The sequence below is a fragment of the Choloepus didactylus genome, chromosome 23, assembly GCF_015220235.1.
Source record: "Choloepus didactylus isolate mChoDid1 chromosome 23, mChoDid1.pri, whole genome shotgun sequence".
Lineage (NCBI taxonomy): Eukaryota > Metazoa > Chordata > Mammalia > Pilosa > Megalonychidae > Choloepus > Choloepus didactylus.
In genome coordinates this window covers 29,972,418-29,999,088 of record NC_051329.1, presented here as the reverse complement: position 1 = coordinate 29,999,088, position 26,671 = coordinate 29,972,418, and the positions used below count along the sequence as shown (strand labels likewise).

The 26,671-nt window shown below is 41.5% G+C and overlaps 1 protein-coding gene across 1 annotated transcript in view; it reads right to left on the bottom strand.

The window, feature by feature from the left end:
- Window positions 1–10,117: 10,117 nt before the first annotated feature.
- SLC5A1 (solute carrier family 5 member 1) overlaps window positions 10,118–26,671 on the bottom strand; it is a 72,553-nt gene continuing 55,999 nt past the window's right edge. The window contains exons 11-15 of the mRNA XM_037817286.1: window positions 23,605–23,755; window positions 21,399–21,567; window positions 18,002–18,217; window positions 16,359–16,464; window positions 10,118–13,107 (exon numbers count right to left, since the gene is read on the bottom strand). Of these exons, the coding sequence (XP_037673214.1) occupies window positions 12,890–13,107; window positions 16,359–16,464; window positions 18,002–18,217; window positions 21,399–21,567; window positions 23,605–23,755 (860 nt within the window). The 3' untranslated portion in view covers window positions 10,118–12,889. The remainder of the gene's footprint in view (window positions 13,108–16,358; window positions 16,465–18,001; window positions 18,218–21,398; window positions 21,568–23,604; window positions 23,756–26,671) is intronic.

Here is a 26,671-nt window from a genome sequence, read left to right as displayed (position 1 = left end):
AGTCCATGCAGTTCCTGGCTTTCTACCAACTGCCCCAGAGGAGTAACTAAAACCCACACCTCCCCACTCTGCCATATTGTCCCTCTGTGGGTGACAGTGTTTTTGACACCTTAACAGAGCTTGCAGAGTTAAGAGTAAAATGATGTTGGCTGGTTGCTCTTAGATATGCTGGATAAAGTTATAAGAGAAAGGGATGGGCTAAAGTCTTCAAATTTAAAACTTAAACATGGTATGACAGATGTAAAGGTTTCTATGTTTGCCCTGAAAGCAAGTCTTATTTCCTGTGGCCACAGACTTGAGATCTCTGAAAACCAGACCCAGAGTCTCATTGTGCAAGTAGCAGATTAACGATATAAACTAAAATCTCAACCTCACAGGGTGTCTGCTGTTAAAGTAAAGGCATTGATTGGAAAAGAATGGGGTCCTGAAACTTGTGATGGGGACACATGGATTGATGATAATGGCAGTTAGGACATTGGCACCCTGGTTTCTGCTTAGTCTTTGTTAGATATACCTGTAGTGGTTGGTCCTGAGGAAACAGCTTCCCCATCTCCAGTCTGCCCTGAGGAGAGAGCTACCCAGCCTCCAGCTTGCTTTGAGAAAACAGCTTCCCAACCTCCAGTCTGCCATGAGGAGACTGCCATCCAACCCCCACCTAAAGAAATTAATCCTTCAGTGCCTGCTAAACCTGTAATCACCTCCCATGAGGAAGAATCCCTCACTCCTCTGCTGGAGAGATTAATGCTGTTTCAGGAGATGAAACAGCAACTGAATGTCCTGAGGTAAATGGCTTGAGGGATACTCCAAATTCTTTTCATGACCCACCCCAACCACCAGTCTTTGCTTCAAGACCTATAAACTAGACTAAAATTCCAACAGTCCCCGACTGTTGAGGTACAAAGCATGATCATGAGGAAGTATGCTATACTCCAAAAGAACTGTATGAGTTTTCAGTTGAATATGTGTTGGAATGGATAGTAAGGGTGTGGGAAAATGGTGGAAGGAATATAAAGTTGGATCAACCTGAATTTACTCATATGGGCCCACTAAGTAGAGATTCTGCATTCAATGTTGTAGCTTGAGGGGTTAGAATGGGTGTTAACAGTTTGTGTGGTTGGCTGAAACGTGGATCAAAAGGTGGCTGACATTACTTGAGGTTGAAATGCCAGAACTGCCCTGGTATAATGTAGAGGAGGGGATTCAAAGGCTTAGAGAGATTGGAATGTTAGAGTGGATTTATCATGGAAGACCTGCTCTCACAGCCTTGGAATGTCCAGAGAACACACCTTTTACCAGGATTGTGAGGAATAAATTTGTGAGACTAGCTCCATCATCCCTGAAGGGCTCTGTAGTCACCCTTCTCAGCAGGTCAGATATTACTGTCAGTACTGCTGTCACTGAGCTGGAATCCTTAAACAAAATGGGGATAATCAGATCCTGAGTAAGAAGAAGACATGTAGCAGCAGTTATCCATGAAAGACAAGGTGAGTGTGGCTACGATAATGGAAAACAGGCTCAAGGCAGCAGTCAAAATAATCTGACTCACAGAGACTTATGGTGTTGGCTAGTAGATCATGGAGTACCTAGCAGTAAAATAGGTGGGCATTCTGCTAAATTTTTTGTTTGATCTGTATAAGCAGAAGAATTCTAGGTCAAGTAAACAAAAGTCTACCTTGAATTAGAAAAACAGAGTCATGGCCTCTTAATCAATTCCCAGACTTGAGACAGTTTACAGATCCAGAGACCCTTGAGTGAGGAGAAGGCCAGGTACCCTTGGGTATGGACCCTGTTATGCTGCCAAAAATTTATAGTGTTAATCTTCCTCCCAGCCTTCCCTGGGGGACCTATGGCCTTTTACCAGGGTAACTGTGCATTGGGAAAAGGAAATGATCAGATATTTTGGTTCAGAAGTGACATTAATTCCAGGAGACCCAAAATGTCACTCTGGTCCACCAGTCAGAGTTGGGGTTTATAGAAGTCAGGTGATTGATGGAGTTTTAGCTCAGATCCATCTCACAGCGTGTCCTGTGGGTCCCCAGACCCATTCTGTTGTTATTTCCCCAGTTCCAGAATGCATAATTGGAATACACATACTCAGCAATTGACAGAATCTTCACATTGGTTCCCTGACTCATGGAGTAAAGGATATTATGGTGGGAAAGGCCAAATGGAAGCTGCTAGAACTTCCCCTGCTTAACAAAATACCAGAGTCCTGGAGGGATTGCAGAGGTAAATGCCAGTCTTAAGGACTTGAAGGATGCAGTGGTGGTGATTCCCACCACATCCCCATTCAACTCTCCTATTTGGTCTGTGCAGAAAACAGGTTTCAGAGGATGACAGTGGATTATCATAATCTTAAGCAGGTGGTGACTCCAATTGCAGTTGCTGTTCGAGATGTGGTATCATTGCTTGAGCAAATCAACACATCCCCTGGTATCTGGTATACAGCTATTGAGCTGGCAAATGCTTTTTTCTCAATAGCTGTTAGTAAGGACCACCAGAAACAGTTTACTTTCAGCTGGCAAGGCCAGCAGTACACATTCACTGTGCTACCTCAAGGTTATATCAGCTCTCCAGCCCTATGTCATAATATTGTCTGCAAGGACCCTGATTGTTTCTCCTTCCCACTAGACATCACACTTGTCCATTATATTGATGATATCATGTTGATTGGACTTAGTGAGCAAGAAATAGCAATTACTCTGGATTTGTTCATAAGATATTTGCATGACAGAGGATGGGAGATAAATCCAACAAAAATACAGGGACTTTCCACCTCAGTAAAATATCTAGGTGTCCAGTACTGTGGGGCAATCCAAGATATCCCTTTTAAGGTGAAGGATAAGCTGTTGCATCAGGCCCTTCCTGTGACCAAAAAAAGAGGCACAATGCTTAGTTGGCCTCTTTGGATTTTGGAGAAAATGTATTCTTCATTTGGGCGTGCTACTCTGGCCCATTTACCAAGTGACCAGAAAAGCTCCTAGTTTTAAGTGGGGCTGGAACAAGATGAGACTCTGTGACAGGTCCAGACTGCTGTGCAAGCTGCTCTGCTACTTGCACCAAATGATCCAGCTGATCCAATGGTGCTGGAAGTGTCAGTCACAAATAGAGGTGCTGTTTGGAGCCTTTGGCAGTCTCCTATAAGAGAATCACAATGCAGGCCCTGCAGATTTTGGAGTAAAGCCTTACCATCCTCCGCAGATAACTACTCTCCATTTGAGAAACAGCTTTTTCCCTACTGTTGGGCCTTAGTAGAGACAGGATGCTTAACCATGGGCCACGAAGTTACCATGAGACCTGAGTCATCTATCATGAGCTGGGTGCTGTCTGGCCCATCTAGCCATAAAGTTGGGTGTGCACAGAAGCCCTCTATCATAAAATGGAAATGGTATATAAGATAGACCTTGAGGGGATCCTGAAGGCACAAGTAAGTTACATGAGGAAGTGGCCCAAATGCCCATGGCCTCCACTCCTTCCACCTTACCTTCTTTTTCCCAGCCCACAGCTATGGTGTCTTGGGGAGTTCCTTACAATCAGTTGACTGAGGAAGAGAAAACTGGCCTTGTTTACAGATGGTTCTGCATGATATGCAGGCACCACCCAAAAGTGGACAGCTGCAGCAGTGCAGCCCCTTTCTGGGTTGTCCCTGAAAGACAGTGGTGAGAGGAAATCCTCCCAGTGAGCAGAACTTTGAGCAGTGCACCTGGTTGTTCACTTTGATTGGAAGGAGAACTGGCCAGAGGTGCATTTGTATACTGATTCATGGGCTATCGTTAATGGTTTGGCTGGATGGTCAGGGACTTGGAAGGAACATAATTGGAAAATTAGTGACAAAGAAGTATGGAGAAGAGATATGTGGATAGATCTTTCTGAGTGGGCAAAAAATACGAGTATATTTGTGTCCCATGTGAATGCTCACCAGAGGGTGACTTCAGCAGAAGATTTTAATAATCAAGTGGGTAAGATGACCTGTTTGGTGGATACCAATCAGCCTCTTTCCCCAGCAACTCCTGTTATTGCCCAATGGGCTCATGAACAAAGTGGTCATGATGGTAGAGATGGAGATTATGAATGGGCTCAGCAACATGGACTTCCACTCACCAAGGCTGACCTCACCACAGCCCCTGCTGAGTGCCCAATCTGCCAGTAACAGAGACCCACACTCAGTCCCTGATATGGCACCATTCCCCAAGTTGTTCAGCCTGCTACCTAGTGGCAGGTTGATTACATTGGACCACTTCCATCATGAAAGAGACAGAGATTTGTTCTCATTAGAGTAGATACATACTCTGGATATGGGTTTGCCTTCCCTGCATGCAATGCTTCCACCAAAACTACCATCCGTGGACTTACAGAATGCCTTATCCACCATCATGTTATTCCACACAGCATTGCTTCGGACCAAGGAACCCACTTCACAGCAAATGAAGTGAGGGGATGGGCACACGCTCATGGAATTCTCTGATCTTACCATGTTCCCCATCAATCAGAGGCAACTGGATTGATAGAACAGTGGAATGGCCAGTTGAAGACTCAATTATGACACCAACTAGATGGCAATACCTTGAAGGGCAGGGGCAGTGTTCTCCAGGAGGCTGGGTATGCTCTGAATCAGCATCCACTCTATGGTGCTGTTTCTCCTATAGCCAGGATTCATGGGTCCAGAAATCAAGGGGTGGAAATAGGAATGACACCACTCACTATGACTCCTAGTGATCCACTAGGAAAATTTTTGCTTCCTGTTCCTGCAAGCTTAATCTCTGCTGATTTACAAGACTTAGATCCAAAAGGAGGAGTGTTTCCATCAGGATACACAACAATAATTCCATTGAACTGGAAGTTAAGACTTTTACCTGGCCACTTAGGGCTTCTTATGCTTCTGAGTACTACCATGCCCTGTGATTAAAGTCCATGCAAAACTGCAACAACCCAATCTAGGCAGGACTACCAATGGCCAAGAAACTTCAGGAATGAAGGTTTGGGTCACCCCCCAGGCAAAGAACCAAGGCCAGCTGAAGTGCTTGCTGAGTGTAAAGAGAACATGGAATGGGTAGTGGAAGAAGGTAGTGATAAATATGAACTACAACCACGTGACCAGTTACAGAAACGAGGACTATGATGGCATAAATATTTCCTCGTTTTGTTATGAGTATGTTTGTGTTTGTCTGTAAAGTAAATATCTTTGTTTTTTTATCTGGTCTCCCTTGTCATATGACATAAGCTGTATTGTTTATTTTGCAGTATTTAAGTTAAAATAAATCAATTTTAAGAGTTAATGTCACCCAAGGACTTGCACCCTATTGTGAAGAGATTTAGTGCATTTCTGGTTGTATGCAGGACAGTGGAGTATTGTTAGGTGAAATATATGTCTATTATTGTTCTCTACTTAGAGATAAAGTATGGTTTAAGGTGATGTGTATAACTGCCAAGTTGACAAGTTGTGGAATGTGATGTTAAGTTCTTGCATCAGCTTGGCCAGGTGATGGTGTCCAGGTGCCTGCTCAAGCAAGCACTGGCCTAACCATTACTGCAAGGATATTAGTGGCTGGTTACTAAACCAGAAGGTTGGTTTATTAAATCATCAGTTAATTGGCTGCAGCTGTGACTGATTACATCAACGAAGGTGTGCCTTCCCCAATGAAAGAATTCAATCAGCCGGATTTAATCCAATCAGTTGAAGACTTTCAAGCAAGGCAGATAAGAGGATCTTCACTTCTTCTTTGGTTAATCAGCAAAGCATTTCCTGAGGAGTCCATTAAACATCTTCATTGGAGTTGCCAATTTGCTGCCTGCCCTGTGGAATTTGGACTCATGCATACCCACAGTTGCATGAGACACTTTTATAAAATCTTATATTTGTAGATATCTCTTGTTGATTCTGTTTCCCTAGAGAACCCTAACTAATACACCTACATAACTTTGGTTTCAGAAAAGAATTTTGGTACTGAGACTTCAATGAAAATCTCAGAGGAGGGCAAGGGAAAGAGGTTCCTCCATTTCTGCCTGCTTTGGTGATGATATGAAGCCCTCTTTGAAAGTTAACTCTAAGTCGGTGGTTTGCACAGTTTGATCTCTAGACCAGCAGCATCAAAATCACCTGGAAACTTACAAATGCAAATTCTTGAGCCCTATTCCAGACCTACTGAATCAGAAATTCTAGGGGTAGGTCGCAGAAATCTGTTTTTTTGACAAGCTTTGCAGGTGATTGGAATTTAAGAACTACTGCTTTAAATCCTTTGGCTGATTCTGAAACACATGTGTATTTGCTGACAGTATTTGCATGTAATAAAGTTCCCTTTAACAGGTGGGAATTTGCTATCAGTTTGCCAAGCATGCAATAAATTGTATCAAATCACTGATTCCTTGACTGAGTTGCTCTTGGGGATAAGAAAGCTGGGTGTGTTAGGGTTGCAGTGTGGGGCTCTGGAATTGAATAACACTAACACTAACCTAAATCCTTTGGAGCCAAACAATGCTGGCACAATTAACCTCATCCACACCTCCCCAATCTCATCCCCACAACCCAACAAGCCAATGAGTTTTGTGGAACACACCTTATTCAAATAAATTTATCCACCATACAATTTGGAGGTTAGGTGGGGTTTCCTTGGACTGGGGTGGGGGAGAGAATAATGTCAAGCAACCTCTCTCCCCACCACCAAGCAACATGTTTTTCTCCCAGATTGGTTTTGGTGGAGCAGGACAAGGGAACCAAAGCTGCAGGGCATCTTCTGGCATATGGTCATTTCAACATTAGAAACACTAGGTGTTCATTTTCTAAGTGAACACCAATGTATAACAGCTACACAGAAGAAGCAATGCTCCCAGGTAGATCAAAGGCCCCAGGACCAACTTGACTCTGGACGGAAGGAGGTCTGTAAATTTTTTTGATGGATTCCTTTACAAATAGTTATCCAGGGGACTTTTATATAATTACTCCATGGGCAGAGCAAACTTCTCCCCCATGGAGTAACTATATAAAAGGCAGAAAACAACCGCAACAGTGGCTCCAGGGAATGAGTGGCCAGAGAAGAGCCTCTACAATATATAGGGGGGACCTGGACGGAAAAGCAGAGAAATTACAACTGAAAAGATGGGGTGAGTTTTTTCAATGGTGATCACCTCAGGGACTGACAGCTACATGTCAGCTGGAGCAGGAGAGGAAGGAGCTCCACATCCCATCTCTGGAACCAGCTGAGGAGATAACCCTTCTCAGTCCCACAGCCAGGAGCTCCTTGTGAGGGGACTTGGGAACAGACTTGTATTAGTCATACACAGAGACCTTGCTACAGTGTGCAGTGCCTCCCCTCAACCCTGAGGGAGACTGTTATGGGAGCCTGATTTGGGGGAAGACTGGGGAAACCTTCCCTCAGGAGGAGAGGGGACGCCAGAGCTGAGCAAAGCTTATCCGACAATTAGCAGGCATGAGAGACAGTCTGTGTTCTGCTGCCTGTATCCTTTCTGCATGGAGCCCTGCTGCATGCACAGGTGGAAAGTGCCACATGGAAGCACCAAGAGCCTCTCCCATACCCAGAGGCCCACAGGTGCACATTGGGCAGGAATCTTGTGGGCTGACTAAAGCAGGGCTCTTCTCAGCTGGCTGAGGGCTGGGGAAGAATGAAACCCAAAGCCCCACAGCACAAGCTTAATCCACTTGGAAGCCTGGGAATCACCAGACTCACTATGCCCTCAAGTTAATTCCCCACTGAACTGTACAGTACACACCCCCACCAACAGGGCTGGCAGTCTCCAGTGTGCACGGAGAACTGCTGCACTGATAGGATTTCCACCTGATTTGGACCCCACCCAGCATGCAGCCACAGTCAAGGAAAAGTGGGCTTGAGAGGAAGAGGGGGCCCAAGAGCACCATCTGCTGGGAAGACAGTGAAAGTACACTCTAGCAAATTGTGGTTCTGCCAAATTTTATACAGATGTCCAAGTAGACTTGCAGCTCTCAAAATAATTTATTTAAGATAAGCAAATGCCAAGAAAGCAACAGAAAATCACAAAGCATATGAAGATTCCAAGAAGATATGGCTGTGCCAAATGACTAAATTTAAAAACTGGAGGAGACACAGAACTTGGAACAACAAATCAAAGAAGTACATACAAATCTCCAAAATAACTTCAATGGGTTGGCTAAAGACACAAAGGACATCAAGAAGACATTAGAAGAGCATAAAGAGGAAATTGAAAGAGTAAATAGAAAAAATAGCAGATCTTGTGGAAATGAATGACACTGTAGATCAAATTAAAAATATGCTAGAGACACATAACATCAGATTTGAAGAGGCAAAGAGACAACCATCTTAATGGGAGAAAATATTTGGAAACTACATATCTGATAAGGGAATGATATCCAGCATATATAAAGAAACCCAAACTCAGTGACAAAAGTACAAACAACACAATTATAAAATGGGCAAAAGATATGAACAGACATTTTTCCAAAGAGGAAATACAAATGGCTAAAAAGCACAGGAAAAAAATGTTCTTCATTAGGTATTAGGGAAATGCAAATCAAAACCACAATGAAATATCATCTCACATCTATAAGAATGGCTGCCATTAAACAAACAGGAAACTACAAGTGCTGGAGAAGATGTGAAAAAATTGGAACACCTATCCACAACTGGTGAAAATGTATAACAGCACAGCCACTATGGAAGACAGTTTGGCAGTTCCTCAGAAAACTAAATATCAAGTAGCCCTAAGACCCAGCAATTCCATTATTCAGTATATACCCAGAAGATCTGAAAGCAGTGACAAGAATAGGCATTTGCACATCAAAGTTCATAGCAGCATTATTCACAATTCCCAAAAGTTGGAAACAATCGAAGTGTCTTTCAACAGAGGAGTGGATAAACAAAATGTGGTATATACATACAATGGAATATTAAGCAGCAGTTAAGAAAGAATGTGGTCCTGAAACATGTGACAACATGGATGAAACTTGAGGACATAATGCTGAGTGATGTAAGTCAGACACAAAAAGAGATATATTACATGATTTTACTAATATGAACCCCCTACATCATGTAAAATCAGAGTCTTAAAATGTAGAATATAGGGGACCTAGAGATAGAAGCTACAGAAGGGGGAGTGGTTACCTAATATGTACAAACTATTAATGAGGTTGAATTTATTGGTATGGGAATGGACAGTGGCAATAATAGTTCATTAATGGGATTATAAGTAACAGTGACATATTGAAGGTGAATATGATTGAAGGGGGCTGTTTAAAGTCATGAATCTCACAAATTAGCACAGCAAATATAAAAAAGTCCTTGTATGATCTACTTCAAAGTTATGACACTTGTACAGAGAATTAACAAAAGAGTCGTATATGTGAAAAACTACCTATTGCATGCTATGGACTATATTTAATAAGAATACCTTTCTATTACCACACAAATATTAGAGGTAAATAATTGGGGGGGGCAGATAAGTGTTGTGTTTTGAGTTATAATAATTGCTTAAAATTCAGAGTGATGATTTTACAACTAAGTGAGGATAACATGAGAAACTGTTTATGCTGGATAGAATATATGCTTTGTGAAATTAGGGATCCCCTACTTAATAAGTCAAGCCTTCAATTTTGAGGCTTGCCCTTGTGAAACTTACTTCTGTAAAGGGGAGGCTAAGCCTATTCATAATTATGCGTAAGAGTCACTTCCAGAGAACCTCTTCCAGAAGGAGGCTCAGATGTGGCTTCTCTCTCTCTCTCTAAGCCCAACTCTACAAACAAACTCACTACCCACTCCCCTACATGGTACATAACTCCCAAGCGTGTGAGTCTCCCTGGTGACATGGGACATGACTCCCAGGGATGAGCCTGGCCTTGGCACCGTGGGATTGAGAATGCTTTCTTGACCAAAAGGGGGAAAAGATATGTAACAAAATAAGATTCTTTGGCTAAGAGATTTCAAATAGAGTTGAGAAGCTGTTCTGGGGGTTACTCTTATGCAAGCTTCAGCTAGATTTTGCACATTGCCACAGTATGCCAAGCCCATCCAATAGTATTCCTGAAAACCCTAAAGAATATCCAGGTCTCTATCTGAGACTCTAAAAAGTTTCATTCACTAAGTTTATTCTTCAGAAACTTAAAACCTCCAGATTGTTCTTATGCCATATAAGTCCCAAAACCCAAAAGCACCAGCCTCTTCAAGAGCATCAACCAGCTGCATCCCCCTTCACCATAATGTGGACACCCCTTTTTCAATATGAACAAGGTAGAGTGGTCATTGCCTAAATATCCCTAAAGATTGAGGCAGTGATCAAATGAGAGAGAGGAGTAGCATCTTTCACAAAGGATTATTACTACTGAATCATTACATAGATATTTCTTTTTAGTCTCTAGCATATTAGGATAGCTAGAAGGAAATAACTGAAATTGTGGAACTGTAACCCATACCATACTTTGAAATTTACTCTATAACTACTTTATAACTGTATTTTGAAAGATATCACTTTTCTGTATATATGTTACGTGTCACAATAAAAAATGTTTAAAAAAATAGTTATCCATATTTAAAGAAGCTGTTTTCCTGATAGGGCATGATTCTTCAGTTTTGTAAACTGAACATTAATAAGTAGTCATTCTGCCCCATGTATAATGCCATCTTCAGTTTGAGGTAAAGAATAGCTCTTTCCTGTATACTTGCAATTATTCTAGTGCAATTTATCTCTCACCAATCCCTTGTTACCCAGGTAGCTCATTCGGTTGTAATGGGACATTATTGCATTAGAAGTAGTTACTTGCCATGTATTTACTAGAGGTTTTGCTGTAGAAATCACCTCCAAACCTTGATAGATTTTTAAATAATGTTCAAATTACTAGATTGTATTCCCAACTATCCTGGTTTTCTGCTTCCTAATCCATATTTTATGTTCAACTAAAAGGTCACCACAAATACATTCACTATTTGTCTGGAATTTCTGGAGAACAGGAAACATGAAGATAGGGTTTTTAATGTTTTAATTTTTATCAAAGTAATACATTTTAATTTATGGGACTATAATGCACCTTAATATAATATCTGAATGACATTTTTCATGTATGTATCTGCATCTTCTCTTCAAAAGTGACCTGGTCACACCACCAGGAGGTAGGTAGATCCTATAAGCATCAAGGTTCCCAGTTTTCAAAGAGAAAAATACACAGCTGAGACAAAATAATTTACCACAACATACACAGTGAATCATTGACAAAGCCAGAAACAGAATCCAGGACAATCTAGAAACTCTATGCCACCCACTTCATCTACCAGCTTTTTATCCTCTCTCTTTGACCTCTCAAAGCACATACCACAGACTCTACACAAGACAGAACTCTGGATAATGGTAATCACGTGAAATTCTCCACTTTTCCATCTGTTCTGCCTAGTTTAAGGGTCCTTCCACGGGGGAGTGAGAAGGCACATCAAATAGTGCCCTCTGGGTTTGCTTTCTTCTACAATAACAAGCCATCCCTTTACATTTCAAACCATTTTTACCTCCAGGAACCATTCTCAGCTCCACAGAACCTTAGATCCCAGCTTTCTTTCTAAGATAGCCTGAAATCAGTCAGTACTAACATTGTGACTTTTTCTTAACTTCAATGTGATTATATTACAACAGTAATTGAAATTTCACAGGTGGATTAAAAGAATTTTCCCCCTGGAAAGTAGGCTTAACAAGAAATACACCCTCCTCAGCTAGAGGTATTTGGCACTTCCGTCTGAAACAGATACCACTTACCCTCATCTTGATCAATGATGATGACCAATCAAGACACCTAAAAAAGGGAGGGCTGTGGTCATGTGAACTCATGAGGAGGAGGATCTCATGCTATCTCCAGGTTGCAGTCGAGTGCAGCTGCCTTGAGATGCAGATGCGCCCAGGTGGCTCATTTATTCCCACTATTACCTGACATAGAATCAACTTCCAAAGCAGTAGGGGAACAATAGCACTGGGAGAAAGAGCAGCCTTGGGTAAATGCATTCCAATTCATGAAACTCACCACAGTGCGTGGTTTGTGAAGCCACAGGAAAATGTTAACCAAGGGCCAGACTTAGTAAAAATAAAGCAGGTGAAAAAATAATAATAATAAAGTATTTATAAATAAATGCCCTTATCATTCATTCAGTCAACAAACATTGCTTAGTGGCTAAGACCTTCCAGGCACAGTGAATGTCAAAATGAGTGAAATCCCAAACATGGGGAACTCACAATGGACATTTTTAAGAAAAGCAGAAAAATCCCTTGGACTCATGATTATTGTCTTCCCCTACTGGCCTGAGTCTGGTGCCTTGGTCCCTCCCTTTAGAGTATATACTGACATCCACAAGCCTCTACTTCAAAGAAGAAAAGTGCCCAGGACAAGGACCCCATTAGGCAACCATCCTCGGTCTCAATATCTTCACCAGTTTATCAGATTAATTTTTCTTATGCCAGGAAAAAATTGGCAGGGATATAATGGAGGGGGGGAGTTTGCTTTTAAAAAAGATGAGAGGAGGTCAGATGAAGAAATTAGCAGGAACCAAAAAGGCTGAAATACTCAAAATAATATTCAAGGATTACAAACAATGTTGGCACACTGAATCTATCTGAGACAAAAACATATCAGTCATCACAGGGCTTCTGTTCCTTAGCCTGCCTTTTTCTAGCTATGACTGAGTGGAATTTCCTCTTGTGGCTCTACTACATACAGCTGACTACATCACACTGGCTTCGAATATATAAGTTAACAGCAAACTAATGATTTTCCTATAGCTGACCTGTAATTACACATTTATCCAACCTAAATTCACAATGGTCAGCTTCCCTTCAATGCCACAGAACGGGACTAAAGAGAGGTGGTGTGAAGAGTCTGGCCTTCATGAGCACAGTCTGCAGGTGAGAGCAGGACTCAGGCAAAATACGCATGGCAGAAGACAGCCACGGCCAGGAGGATGATGCCATTGGTGTTGACTATCATTCGCCACAAAGGCTTCTCAGAGGTGTCTGTTAGCTTCATTTTCATTGCTTCCTCCTGTTCCTTGGTCATCTTGGGGCCCTTCTGCTGATCCAGCCCACAGAACAGGTCATAGGCCCTCCTGCAGCATCCTTTCTTCTCCTCAGGAACTTCTGTGTCAAGGCAAAGGCATAAAAGAATAATTAGATAGAGAAGTGGGAGGGACCTGAAAAAGTTTCCAGAGAAGAGGCCATGCTGAAATTTCCCAATTTTCTTGTTTGTAGGAATGGAAATAGAACAACTTGTTCAAATGAACTTAATAAATCACCCGACAATGGTAATAGTTGGCTCCTAATCCTTAGGATCAGCTATCCTAAGTTGTATCTCGATCAGATTCAAAACAATGCAAATGCATTTTGATTTATATAGTCAGAGTCAAACGAGAAATAATTTATGAGAGAGTTAACAATGGGCTGGGGATCTGTGATATGTGAAGAACACAGAAAACCCACCTCTGAAACGGTATACTGGTATCTATTTGCTACACCACTGGAAAGCAATGAGACCAGCAAGACTCAGAAGGGCAGTGGCTATACCTGAAAATTCCAAGGCTTCACAACAGACCCTGCCAGGTGGTGATGATGGGTCTGAACAGTCCCTGATGCAAGGGCAAAAGTGATAACAATTGCAGGTCTAAGTATCTAATCTTGTGTATCAACACTGCTGAATCAAGCCATCCAACAGGACTTGCCACTCAAAGTGAATGGCCACCAAGAGAACTGATTCTCTCCTTTGAGCCCAAGTGTGGCACTGGATGTAGACAGACTTGGGTTTGAATCCCAGCTCTACCACTCACCGGTTGTAGATCAGGCCCACTGTCTTTTATCCACTACTCTGAGCTCTCCATTTTTCAGTCACAGAATTTTAGAATGGAAAAGAATCTTAGTGACCAAGCACATGTGTGTCAGAACTGGAACAAATCTTAGCTTTATGGCCTTGCTATTTCACATCTCTTATCCTTAGTTATCTGTACAATTGAAAATATAGTATCTTCTTCATTATAAAACTTAATGACAGCATCCAGTACATAGTGGGTGACAAGAAGTTTCCGTGTTCTTCCATTCTCTTTCCTCTCACACACATAAGAAAAAGAGACAAGACTCCTTGAACTACTACTCTTAATCCACTCCACCAGAATAGGAGGATGGGGAAGGAAGGGCAAGGAATTGCACTCACTAACCAACCGAAATGAGAAATACATGCTTATCTGGATTATTAAAAAGCTAGGTGGCCTTGGGACTTTCTCAGTTTCTTCATCTTAAAATTGGAAGAATCATTCTTGCATTGTTTGCCCTAAAAGGATGATGTAGTACTTAAATCAAGTACTAGACTAAGTTAAGGTATTCATAATTAAAATATATTATATCATCAATCATCTTGATTATAATGATGGTGATGGTGATGATGGTACAGCTACAAGGCTTCCTCATGCAATTGTTTCTCAGAGAATGGTTAGGGTGACATCCATGGCATGCAAAAAAAAAAAAACCTCTCAAGCAAGTTTACTGTGCTTTAACAGGTCAGAGTGTTCAGTCTGATTTCACCAAAAGTTCATCAAGAAACAACAGAATTCTAGTGCTACTATGAACCTCAGAAGTCATCGAGCCACTTCTCTAGCCTGTTTGGGATCCCCTCTATAGCATCCCTGATAGATGCACACTTCTCACTCATTTCTTTCTAGACCAACTCAGTTAGAAAACTCTCCCTTAATATTAATTATGGTGGTGATAATAGAAGCCAATTCCTGTATTCAAGCATTTTCTCATTCAATGTTTCCAGCAGTGCTGTGAGATATGGACTATTATTTAATATGCTTTTAGGTGAAGAATCTGAGCGTCAGAAAAATGGATTCAGTTGCCCAGGGTAGTAAATAGAGGAGTCAGTATCTAATACCACTTCTTTCTGATTCCAGATCCCACACGGTCACTGCACTATCCTGCCTCCTTACTTTGAGTTAAAATTGAATGGGTTCTTTACGTCCATCAGTCTTAGTTCTGCCCTCTGGTGACAACAAAATTAATCTCTTCTTCCACTTAGAAACCCCTCAGCAAAAATAAATGAATAAATAAAAATACAAAAGTAAAAAAAAATAAAATTAAAATAAATAAAATTTAAAAAAAACTTTTTTAAAAGCATCTCACAATGAATTTCTGCTGCTTGACTATTTTCTTGGTGAACATTTGAACTAAGGCAATGACTGGGATTGGTGATCTAGCCAAGTATTTTGAAACACATTGGTTTGGTGTTTACAGGGAAATAAAATATTCTTTTTTCTACTTAAAAAAAAAAAAGAAAGAAACCTCTTAACACTCAAAATACCTTCATCCATGTCCCATTCAAAGCTCTAATAGTCTTACTCAATGTGGAGACATTTTTGGAGATGGGAGAAGTAGGGAGCATGTTAAGCAGGAAAACAAGGTAGAGGGTGGGTGTGGGGTGCTGCCTTTTTTAGCACTGTGATCAGCTACCTGTGTCTCCAGGCTTCCTCTAGCACTTGCATACTCACAGGTTTTAGAATAGAAAGGTTCTTAAGGGATCACCTGCACTGTATCAGAGCTGGGGCCATAGGCTAAGCCTCCCAGAGTCTCAATTAACATGTCTATAAAATGAGGTGATAAGAGCAAAGGATCTTTAGGGTCCTTTCCAGAGCTAGGAGTCCTGTTGGCCAGATTCAGAACTTGTTCTGCTGCATCTGAGCTCTCCTTTGGAGCGGTGAGATCTCCAGCCCAGCACCAGATCAAGCACATATTACCTTGAGCTCTCATGCCTCTGCATGCCTTACATCTCTACAGCCATCCTCCATGGGTGTCTCTCCCATGTAGGGAGGTAAGATTGCAACACTGAAGCTGAGGGAAGGATTTCTCCATGATCAGGATACTTCTCCAAGCACTGACTAAACATTGTATGTTTGCTGATTTGATATGATAAGTCAGTGAGATATAAGGTCCCAAGAGCCTATATTCCATTCCCCTGATGTCCCCAGAATGGACCATAACTTTGATTACAACTGTTCTAGGTTCAGAGACTATATCAGAAGAGCTCTGACTCTTTCCTTGTCCTTGGCAATGCCCCAAGTTGAGGCAGGGTGGCAAGTTCCTAATGTACACATTTACTGAGCAGTACAAAATGTGAGGGAGGAGAGGTGGATGATTCTGCACCTCCTTGCTCCCCTTGGTCAGGACTCAGAATTAACTCCCCCAAACCCATTCACCTATCTTATCCCCACCTTACTCCTCTTACTCTCTAGGAGAGAGATCTGAGCTTTGATAAAGGCACTGAGTGAAGGCTTCAGTAAAGTGGCCTTGCTATTACTGTATGAGTAACATTTTAGGGCTTGGGAAATAGGCCCTGAATCATAAATCACCAATTTCAATGGTCTCCTCCGGGGCTTCTTGGATATCCTCCTCTCCTGCATCCAGGTCAATACGCTCCTCTTTGCTGTTGCGCAGACTCCAACAGAGACGGTAGAGCTGTGGAAAAAACAGGACAAGTCAGCAGGAAGAGCCAAATAGTGTCTTGATCAAGAAGATGGGAGAATAAAAGGATATATGTCAAGAAAGAATAAGGCATACAGCTTCAGTCCCAGCAGAAACACATAACAGATCCCATGTACATTACCTCTAAATATTTTGGGAACTTAGATATAAATATTATACATGCATATGTTAGCCCTTATGCTATTCTATTCAGAGACTACCTTGAATATAGAAAGGTGTGTTGAATGAATGAATGAAATCTTGTTACACATCAATGCATTGGTTCCTTTTAACACTGGTACTGGGAACTAAGACTAGACATCCATCTGTCCTAACCAGCAGTATAAGATCAGATTTTGTGCTATGTATTTGTCATATTCTGGGATGAATAATCTGTAGAATCATGAGCCATGTTAGAATAGGGGCACAGGTTCTTCTGACATTGTCTAAAGCATGAATCACAAACTTGGAGAAGTCTGAAAATCAATCAATACAATACATTTATCCCAACCATGCCCTATTGGTGACTACCTTGCTTTGTATAAGTCAAGAGAAGGCATGGAGCTAAATGTGTTTGGGACCGCAAAACTTTAAAAGACTGGGACAAGGAAAAGCAGCTGACATTACTCAAAGAAAGCCTGTGACAGATCCAATAGACATGACGATGGTTCTGATGCTATAAAAGCAGTCTTTGTTTGATATTAAGGGTGGTCTTGAAAATTTGGAAGTGAAGTTAAAGGTCTCTTAGGGATTCTGTGGACCCCTGTGTGTGTGTTTGTGTGTGTGTGCACACACCCACATGCACACACACACCCTCTATGGACAAATATGACCTTGGGTTAACTTTCTAGCTCTGTTCTATTGGAAACCTGAATAAGGTGGAATGTGAGCCATGTTGGGTTACCAGACTATACTGCTTATGTTTAAAACAAGGCTTCTAATTAGTAAGCTGCTTCAGGAAGGCAGTGAACCATCAAAGGTAAAGAAGAGTACTTAGCAATTTTTGATATTGTTAGAAACGTCTTCAGTTCTATGGATAACTGTTTGGTGGCTTAATTGGGAAAAATATCAAAGGAGAAATCATACTTCAGGCTTCTGTGAATGTGGTGATTCTTGTAACTAGACATGTCCCTTACTGGAACTCTGGAAGCTATGACTATGGAGCTGTCACAAGAAATATCAGTTCCTAGTTGGGACATGGACCTCTAATCCAGGGTGGCCTCTGGGCCTGCCCAAATGATCTCATTCCCTTACACCTGGGCTGTCCTTTGGAGAGCAGGGGCCAGAGAACAGCCCCGGAACTTAAGTGTTGGCTGCTGTGAGAACTCCCAGTGAAGACACACACCTGATACTGCCCTGCTGACACATTGTGCTTCCTGTCCTGTGTCCTTCTACATGAAACCAATGCCAATTATGGCCTATTTTAGTTGTGTGAGTGTGAAATGTCTAATTGAGCCAGGGCTAACCATGATGGGCATTGTAGCATGAACATGAAACAAGGGCAGAATAGGTCTCCCAAATGTATACTCACATGCACATCTGGAATGGGCTTGGTAAAGAGGGAGATGGTCACAATGGTGATGATAGAAATGATAAAGAGGATGATGGCAAAGTACAAATAGTGCACACCACAGATAATTGTGGGACAGTTGCTGGGATTCATGCAGCTCCCGGTTCCATAGGCAAACTCAGTCAGCATACGGGCTATCCCAATCACAAATCCTAAGATCAGTCCCCAAAAGGCTCCCTGTGAAAGAAAACCTTAGGTTAACTAACACAAAGCACACAAAACAGCTGGGCATCCTATAATTTCTGGTAGAGCAGAGGCAAGAGAATAAAGTTTGGGGAAATGATAGCTACAGGCCATCTGAAGAATACGGCCAGGAGTGTCATGTCAGGCCTTCAGAGAGTATATTTATCATGTTTCAGGGACATGATTTTTGCATGGATTGTAAAATAAGGATTCATAATATAATGGGGTAAATCATCTAAATAACTGGTATAGAATATCAACCCAAAGCCTTAAGAATTCCAAAAATAATTCCCTTTAACTTTAAAAATAATTCAAACCTCTCTGCCCTCAGCTACTATCAGAACCAGACTCCAGATTTAGGAATATTCATATGTAAAGTAATTAATTACTTGTGAAATAATTTGTATTCTTTCAAATACAGAAAAGGAAACCAGGTCCTTTGGAGAGGCAAAAGCAACTTTTCCATCAAAATATAATACTTTCTTCTTCCACCCTCCTTATAGATCCAAAATCACTATTTGTAAGTTGAGAACATAAAACCATACTACATGTTTTTGCATTAAAGGTTTGGTTCTAAATTAGAGATATGGAAGCCTTTAAAAGGCACTTGGAGAATAATTTTACAGTTTTTTTTTTAACTTACTTATTTTTATCTATCTATCTGTTTTGGGTCAGTCCATACCTAAAGGATCAGGTCTAAATCTGGAGGCCACGTTTTAAGGGGGGCAGTGACAAAATAGAGAGTGCTCTTAGAAGGATGACCAAAAGGGGCCTTCATGATTTGTTAAGTGTTAACCTTAACATCTTTGCTAGACATCATTAGCCCTATACTTTATATTACAGGTGTGCTAATTTCTTGCTATTCTTTAAATATGCCATGAATGTTCATGTCCCCCAGTCTTTGTACAAGTCATTCCTTCTTCCTAGGAGAGCACAGGCTCTTCCCTTCTTTGGTGACCTTGTTCTAGCCCAAATGACACCTCCCTTCTCCCACGAAAGAACTGGATGGGTGTCTTCTGCTGTGGCCGCAGCACTGTGGATTCTCCTCCACGCCAGCACCGACCTGACTGCTATGGAATCACTCATCCACTTCTCTGTCTCCTCACCTGAACTGGGAGCTTGTCCAGAACAGAAACCATGTTTCACTCGTCTTTGTGTTCCTAGTGCCTAGCCCCATGTCTGGTATCTGAAAGAATCTGCTAGATGAATAAATGAATAAGGAAAAAGAATTTGTTCCCCATTCATTTGTCATGCACTTATTCTCTCAAAAAAAAACTGTTTCTTGACTTTTAATTTGTGTGAATAGTATTGATAAAATTTTCTAAGGCTTTCCTTCTTTTTTGGCCATTAACCTCTTCCTATTTCTTTAGTCTGAAGGAACTCTTGAAAATCTCTGATAGCCTTCGACATTTTCCTAGAGACTTGGAATCACCCCTCAATAAGTACAGTGACTGATCAGTTCTGAGATCACCTTGCTATCTCTAATTACTACTCTCTGGAGATTCTGGCCCATGGTTTCTTAACCTTGACACCAATGACATTTTGGGCCAGATAATTTTTTGTTGTGGGAAGGGGCTGTCCTGTGCATTGTAGGGTGTTCAGTAGCATCCCTGGCCTCTACTCACCAGATACCAATAGCATCCTCCAAACAATGACTAAAAAATATTTCCAGACATTCCCAAATGTCCCCCAGGTACAAAATCACCCCCCACTGAGACCCACTACTATAGATATATCCCAGTTCTTAATCTTGTTTTGTTTTGTTTTGCTTTGTTTTGTTTTTGAAAGTCCTGGTCTGTTGCTAACTCATACCTGCTTATGATCCACTGCTATACCCAAGTGGGCTTCTGGCCATGCTTTCCTAACTTATTTTTTAGAAATATTCTAGTAAACCAGCTCCTGCCAATCCCCACTGAATCTTATCCCAAAATGTGGGCCCATTTCTCCAACTTGTCAAGGTCACTTTGAGGTTTCATTCTGATCTCTTGAGGTTGTTTATCTGTATACCCAGTTCTGAGTCACCAGCAAATCTGTACTATATTCCTTAATGGCAAATGCAAAATGAAGTGAGACCTAAGTGGTGATTCATGTACCTTAAAGCTGGGTTATTCTAGTGAGATATTTCCATGGTTTACATTTATTCTGTCCTATTGATAGAAAAGGGGTGTCTCTGACCAGAAATATGTCATCATTTTTATTGTTTCAAGCAAATAGCCACATGGCCAGCACCCCCACTTTCCCAACCCACCCCAGGCAGGCAGACAGCTGGATACAGAGACAACCAAGAATACCCTAGTCTTAGGGTATATCCAAAGGCTCCATTTCCACGGTGGTTTAAAACTTGCAATGGCACCCTGCCGTTGACCCAAATTCTTTAGCCTGTCTTTTATAGAGTCCTTCCTAACCTAATATTACCTGCCTTTCCAACTATTCTTCCATTATCCACAAATATAAACTCCCTCTTGAGCCAAGTGAGATACCTTATATGAACTTTACCCTCACCCCTATCTGTTCCACTTCTACCTCCAAATTTGGGGAGGTACTAGGAGGTACTGTTCTCTCTGCCTTGAATGTCCTCTCTTCCTTCTCCAACTTCAATCCTTCCAGTCTCACCTCCTCCCCAGGGCCTTCCCTGATGGTTTCAGTCTGTGTTAATGTAGCCTTTCTGTGAATCCCTCCCTACTTATATTTTGTGCCTTACTTTCTCCTCAATTGTTACCTACCTTACACTATTCTCCCTATAAACTGCTTGAGCACCAGGACTTTGCCCTTCACTGGGCTCTGGAAAGTGCTGGCTAGAAAGCCAAGCTGGCTGCAGAACCATTGGAGGAAGCCTGTGCTAGGACTTCTGGAGTTGCTTGCCCAAAGGGCTATAGATTCCCAGGGAGTGCCATGCAGTCAAGTCAAAATCACCAAGCTTGGCTAGGAAATATACAACAATGTTAGTTCTGTACCTGCAGATAATGTTGGGGGGAAAGGGGAGTCACAGAAGTTCACTCCAACTCTCTGAGAACCATAAGATCCTTGGGGGCATTCCCATGTATACTCCTTACAGCACATCCATTTCTGTTCACAATCTCTGGGAAACAGAATCCCTCCCACAGAGAAGATGCAAAGCCATGTGGGAACTTCTGTGCTGGAATGAGTTTTCTGGACATACAAGGATGATACCTACTGGCTCATTGACTCTCTTGAAGAAAATAGCAAGCAGAAAAACAGCTGCAATGGGTGGTCCCAAGTAACTGGTGATGGACTGAATGTAATCAAAGAGCTGCCCATTCTGTGCCGTCTGCACAATGGGCACCCAGGCAATGCTGATGCCAATCAGGACCAGGATGAACAACCTAAAATCAAAGTCCCCACAACAAAATGTCAGTAAACAACTCTACATGCATAAATATATGTCACTATATATCAACTATATATATATATATCAAATATGACCGCAGCAAGAAAAATTAAATTAGCAAACTCATTCTTTAGGGTTTTTTCCTTTTGTACTCTGCCTTTAGGAATTCATCTGTGTCTATAATTAAGTGAAATACACTTGAATTTCAGTTACAACCTAGACCCAGAATCCCACTTTGAGGCAGTAGAGTATACAAACAAGAATATGGACTTTGGAGCCAGAAAATCTTGAATTCAAATTCGTATTCTCTCTGTATGGCATAGGGACACATTAGTTAACCTCTGAGTCTCAATTTCCCCATCTGTAAACTAGGAATAATATGAACAATTTTTCAAGGTTGGAATGAGGATTAGTGAAAGCAACACACCTAGCAAATAGTAAGCACTCAATAAAGAATAAAAACTTATTATTTTCTTCTTCTCCTCCTTCTTCTTCTTCATAATAATAAACTTAAAACTACAAGCCAAGAAGAGTTTATAAAGTAATAGTCTAGATGGAAAGGAACAATATCAGGTATTTCTAACTCTCCTCCTCTTCAGTTTCACCCCAGAGCTTCACTTAGAAAAGATTGGAGGGTTCCCTCACAGGTTCTTCTTACCCATGCTTTTGATTTAATTGGTAGGAAGGCTGTTATTCTCTTACTTCACTTACCTGTATTTAAGGCAAAAGAGCATAGAGCAGTGTTTTGCTCCCATCTTTCTTCCCATGGAATGCTCTTCCCATTGTCCTCCACTTACCCAAATCTTATGCACCATTTTGGACTCAGCTCAGGTTCTTCCTACCTTAGGAGCCATCCCCAACTACTGCATGTCATGCTCCTCTCTCCCTTCTCTGATTGCTCTTACAGTCCCTACAGCAGATTTGGAATTTTTTCATGTAATTATAAGTTTGTCCAGGGAAGGGACAAGTCCCAGGGTAGCAATCATAGGATGCACAAAAATGTGAACCCCTACATAATCTCAGGACTATGAGATCTAGTACTGAACAGAGCAACAAAATGGTTCTCTTCCCATTTTGGATCTTGAGCCTTATAAATAATAGAAAGAGTCAGTAAACTCCTTTCTAAAGAAAAACCAGTCAAGGTAATTGTGCTGCTTCCTGTGAATCAGGGTAATAGACTCTGGCCTGGTTCGTATCTCCCCTGGGTACCAGGTGTCTTGTTGCCTGAGAGTGGCTTGCCATTGTTCCTTTCCTTTCTTCACCCTAGCACAGCTTATGAGACCTATGGTTCTGTTGCACTCACTGGAACCTTTTCCTTAATGACATTCCAAAAATTTGTTCCATCTGCTCTGACGAAGTTTATCTGCCTTGGCCCCATGGAGAGATAGAGCAGAGAGTCTCTTAAACTCTACCCAAAGCATCTGCTCTATTCCAAAGCATTATGATAATAAGCACACCTGATCCATGTATTATTGGTTTGCTACTTTCAGTATCCTCTTGTGTCTATTAGCCCTTTTGACATAGTGTTTTTATACTTTACAGGGCATGTTAACTAGCATAATCTCACTTAACCCTCAAAATGGTCCTATTAAATGTTGCAGAGAATGGTCAAGGCATTTGAGGAGTCTGGGCCTCCAAAGGATGGCTACTATGAATTGCTGCAGACTAAGGGGGGCAGTATGGAGCAACATAAAAGGCCCTGTACAGGGACCCAGTTGACCACAGGTTCCAATCCCAGCTCTGCCATTGTCCAGGTTGTATTGCTTTACGAAGGATAAGCCTCATTTTGCTTGTTGATAACCTAAGTGTTGGGTTAGATGATCTCTGAGGTCACTTCTAGTTCCAGAGAGGCAACTGGATGATCTCCAAGTTAAAGATAAATGACACTAAAGGGCAAAAATAACTAGCCATAAGGATACTCTCATTCTTCCCAGGCTTCTGTCAAACTTCTCTGGCTTGAGGGGTAGCACAGTTGGAGCCTCTCTGACCATTCAAGCTTTGAGACTGCATGGTAGGGGGAAAATTCATTTACCTTCCAGCAAGCATGAGCTCCTTCTCAGATGCTCGCTTCCGGACCTTGGTATAGATGTCCATGGTGAAAAGGGTGCTGGCGCTGTTAAAGATGGAGGTTAGGGAGCTCATGAGAGAGGCCAACATGACTGACAGCATTAGGCCTCGCAATCCTAGAAGAAAAAGAGGTCCTGAGTGTCACACACAGCCCCTCAGCTCCTTTTGTGCTTGGGAAGTGTGAGGGCCCAAGGCTTGATAGCTTTCTGAAACCATACCAGGTTTTCTGACTTATCTCCTTAGATAAAGAGTTGTAAGGAATGGATTGTGGCTTTAAATTTTGTAAACCCCACAGCAGCCAACAAAAACCTGGAGTGAAATATGTATGAGGTAAATATTTTACGATTGAATGATGACAGTGATGATGATGATGATGATAGTGTGTGTGTGTGTGTGTGTGCATGTGTGTGTTTCCATCTGCGGGGGGCTTTTTAGAGATCTCACATCCAAAAGTTTCACGATATAGCAGAAATAGATTTAAAGAAGGATTCAAAAGATGGGGTTCTTTTTCTAACTCTGCCAATAATCACCCATTATTTGATCCTAAGCAAAGCATAGGATCTGAGCCCCATTTCTTGATGTGCTAAATGGGGATAACTACAGATGTCCAGATCAGAATAAGGGATTATTATATTTAAAGTTTCCCCATCATGGCAAACATTGTTGGCTATAATCTCTTTTCCCCGCTCCCATGACAAGGAAGGCACAAGATTTTACCTGCTGGGGCTGGAAGGCCAGACCAAGTTGAGGGCCCACTATCTGAGAGTATGGATTTATGCCGTTTCAGGAGTAGAAGTAATTTTAGGGGTCACCTAAGCCAGCCAGCCATGTAATACACGAATCCCTTCCACATTCTTCCTGCCAAACCCTCCAGCAATAAGAAACTTACCACCCGACAGGGAGCCTATTACCTCTTGTGCACTTCTGTCTAGGCTGAAATCTGCTGCCCTTCAGAAATAGACCTTGCACTACCCACTAGATACATATGGAACAGGTCTAAGCCTTCTTCTATTTTCCCATCTTTCACATATTCAAACCCAACTCATGTCTCCTTGAACTCTCTTCTCCAAGCTAAATAACCTCAATTTCTTGCAATGTTCCTGGATGACTGGGTTTAGGGGACCCAAATACATAAAACTTGACTGAAATCTCTATTAAATTTCAGCTTGTTAGATTTGGTTCAAAATATTCTGGCTCTCGAGATCTTTTTGCAACACGATTCTGTCATTCCTCTAGGCCTTTTGTCTCTAAATAATTTAATGGTTTCAACTACAGCCTTGCAAGAGGAATTACCTATGGCAATTATTTTTTCATTTGTTAGGAGGTTTTTTAAATGGCTCTTCCGGGAATTATATAGTAGTTGTGCCAGTTCGGTGTACTATGTCTCCCAGAATGCCATTACCTTTGATGCAATCTTGTGTGGGCAGACATATTAGTGTTGATTAGATTTTGGAATCCTTTGGGTGTTTCCGTAGAGATGCGCCCCACCCAGCTGTGGGTGATGACTCTGATTGGATAATTTCCATGGAGGTTTTACCCCACCCATTCAGGGTGGGTCTAAATTAAATCACTGGAGCCATATAAATGAGCTGTCAAGCATAAGGAACTCAGTGCAGCTGAGAGTGACATTTTGAAGAGGAGCTACAGCCAAGAGGGACACTTTGAAGACTAAACTGGAACTGAGAGAGGAGCTTCAGCTTACAGAGACATTTTGGAGACAGCCTTTGAAAGCAGACTTTTGCTTCGGAGAAGCTAAGAGTAACTAAGAGTGACATTTTTGAGGCGCTGAAGCCTAGGGAGGAACATTTTTGAGGAGCTGAAGCCTAGAGAGGAACATCCTGGGAGAAAGCCATTTTGAAACCAGAACTTGGAGCAGACATTGGCCACGTGCCTTCCCAGCTAAAAGAGGTTTTCCAGATGCCATTGGCCATCTTCCAGTGAAGGTACCTGATTGTTGATGCATTACCTTGGACACTTTATGGCCTTAAGACTGTAACTGTGTAACCAAATAAATCCCCTTTCATAAAAGCCAATCCATTTCTGGTGTTTTGCATCCTGGCAGCATTAGCAAACTAGAACAGTGGTTGGATTATATAGCAGATCACAACCTATTGGAGCTATAGAAGGAGTTATATAAATTTAGTCCAACCCTCTCATTTTTCAATTGATAAAACTAAAATCTATGTGAAGGAACTAGTAAGTTGGGCTTCTAGCCCTAGCTCTGCCATTTGCTTAGGTTACTTCTCCTAGTTAATTGCTAAACTGGGACTGAACTCTCCCCTCTGTACCACACTATCATCAAACCCTCATTAATTTTTTTGGATATATTCAAATATTTGTTGAATATAGTTTTACAGTGGTCCAGGAAAGAAATAATGGTATCTCAGACTAGGGTAATGGAGGTAAAAGTAGAGAAAGGTAAATGAATATAAGAGATATTTAGGAGGCAAAATAAACAGAATTTGATGATGGATTGGTAGAGAAATGTTTACTGGCTGAGTGTAGGAGGCTAGATCTTCAAATGAGACCAAAAAAGCAGCTAAAAAGGATGAAAAAAAAAGACTAACAGGAGAATATATTCTCATAGAATCCAAGGGAAGAGAGTAACTCAGGAAAGATGCATGTTCAGTAATGCTGACTACTACTGAGCAGTAAAGTAAGATGAAGAAAGGAAAATATCTATTTTATCTAGCACAGGGAAGTCATTGGTGAATGCAGTGTTCACAGAAACCAGATTGCAGTGGAAGGGGAGGGAATGGCAATGGTACATAGAAGCACAGTTTCTCATTGTTCTGTATGCCACACATCTTTTTATTGTGCACAACTCACTGTAGCAAAGCATTTGGAGCTACTGTCCTCCCCTAAAGTGTGCAAATCTAAAGAAATCCCAAGAATACCTCCACAGAGGCCAGTGTTATCCAAGTTAGACTCTAAACAAGCCATAGTGACTCTTGCTAATTGCAGCTTTGATTAATAAGCAGTCCAGTTAAATGGAGTGGTTAACTTTACTTCCTTTGAATTTTTGGCCTCCA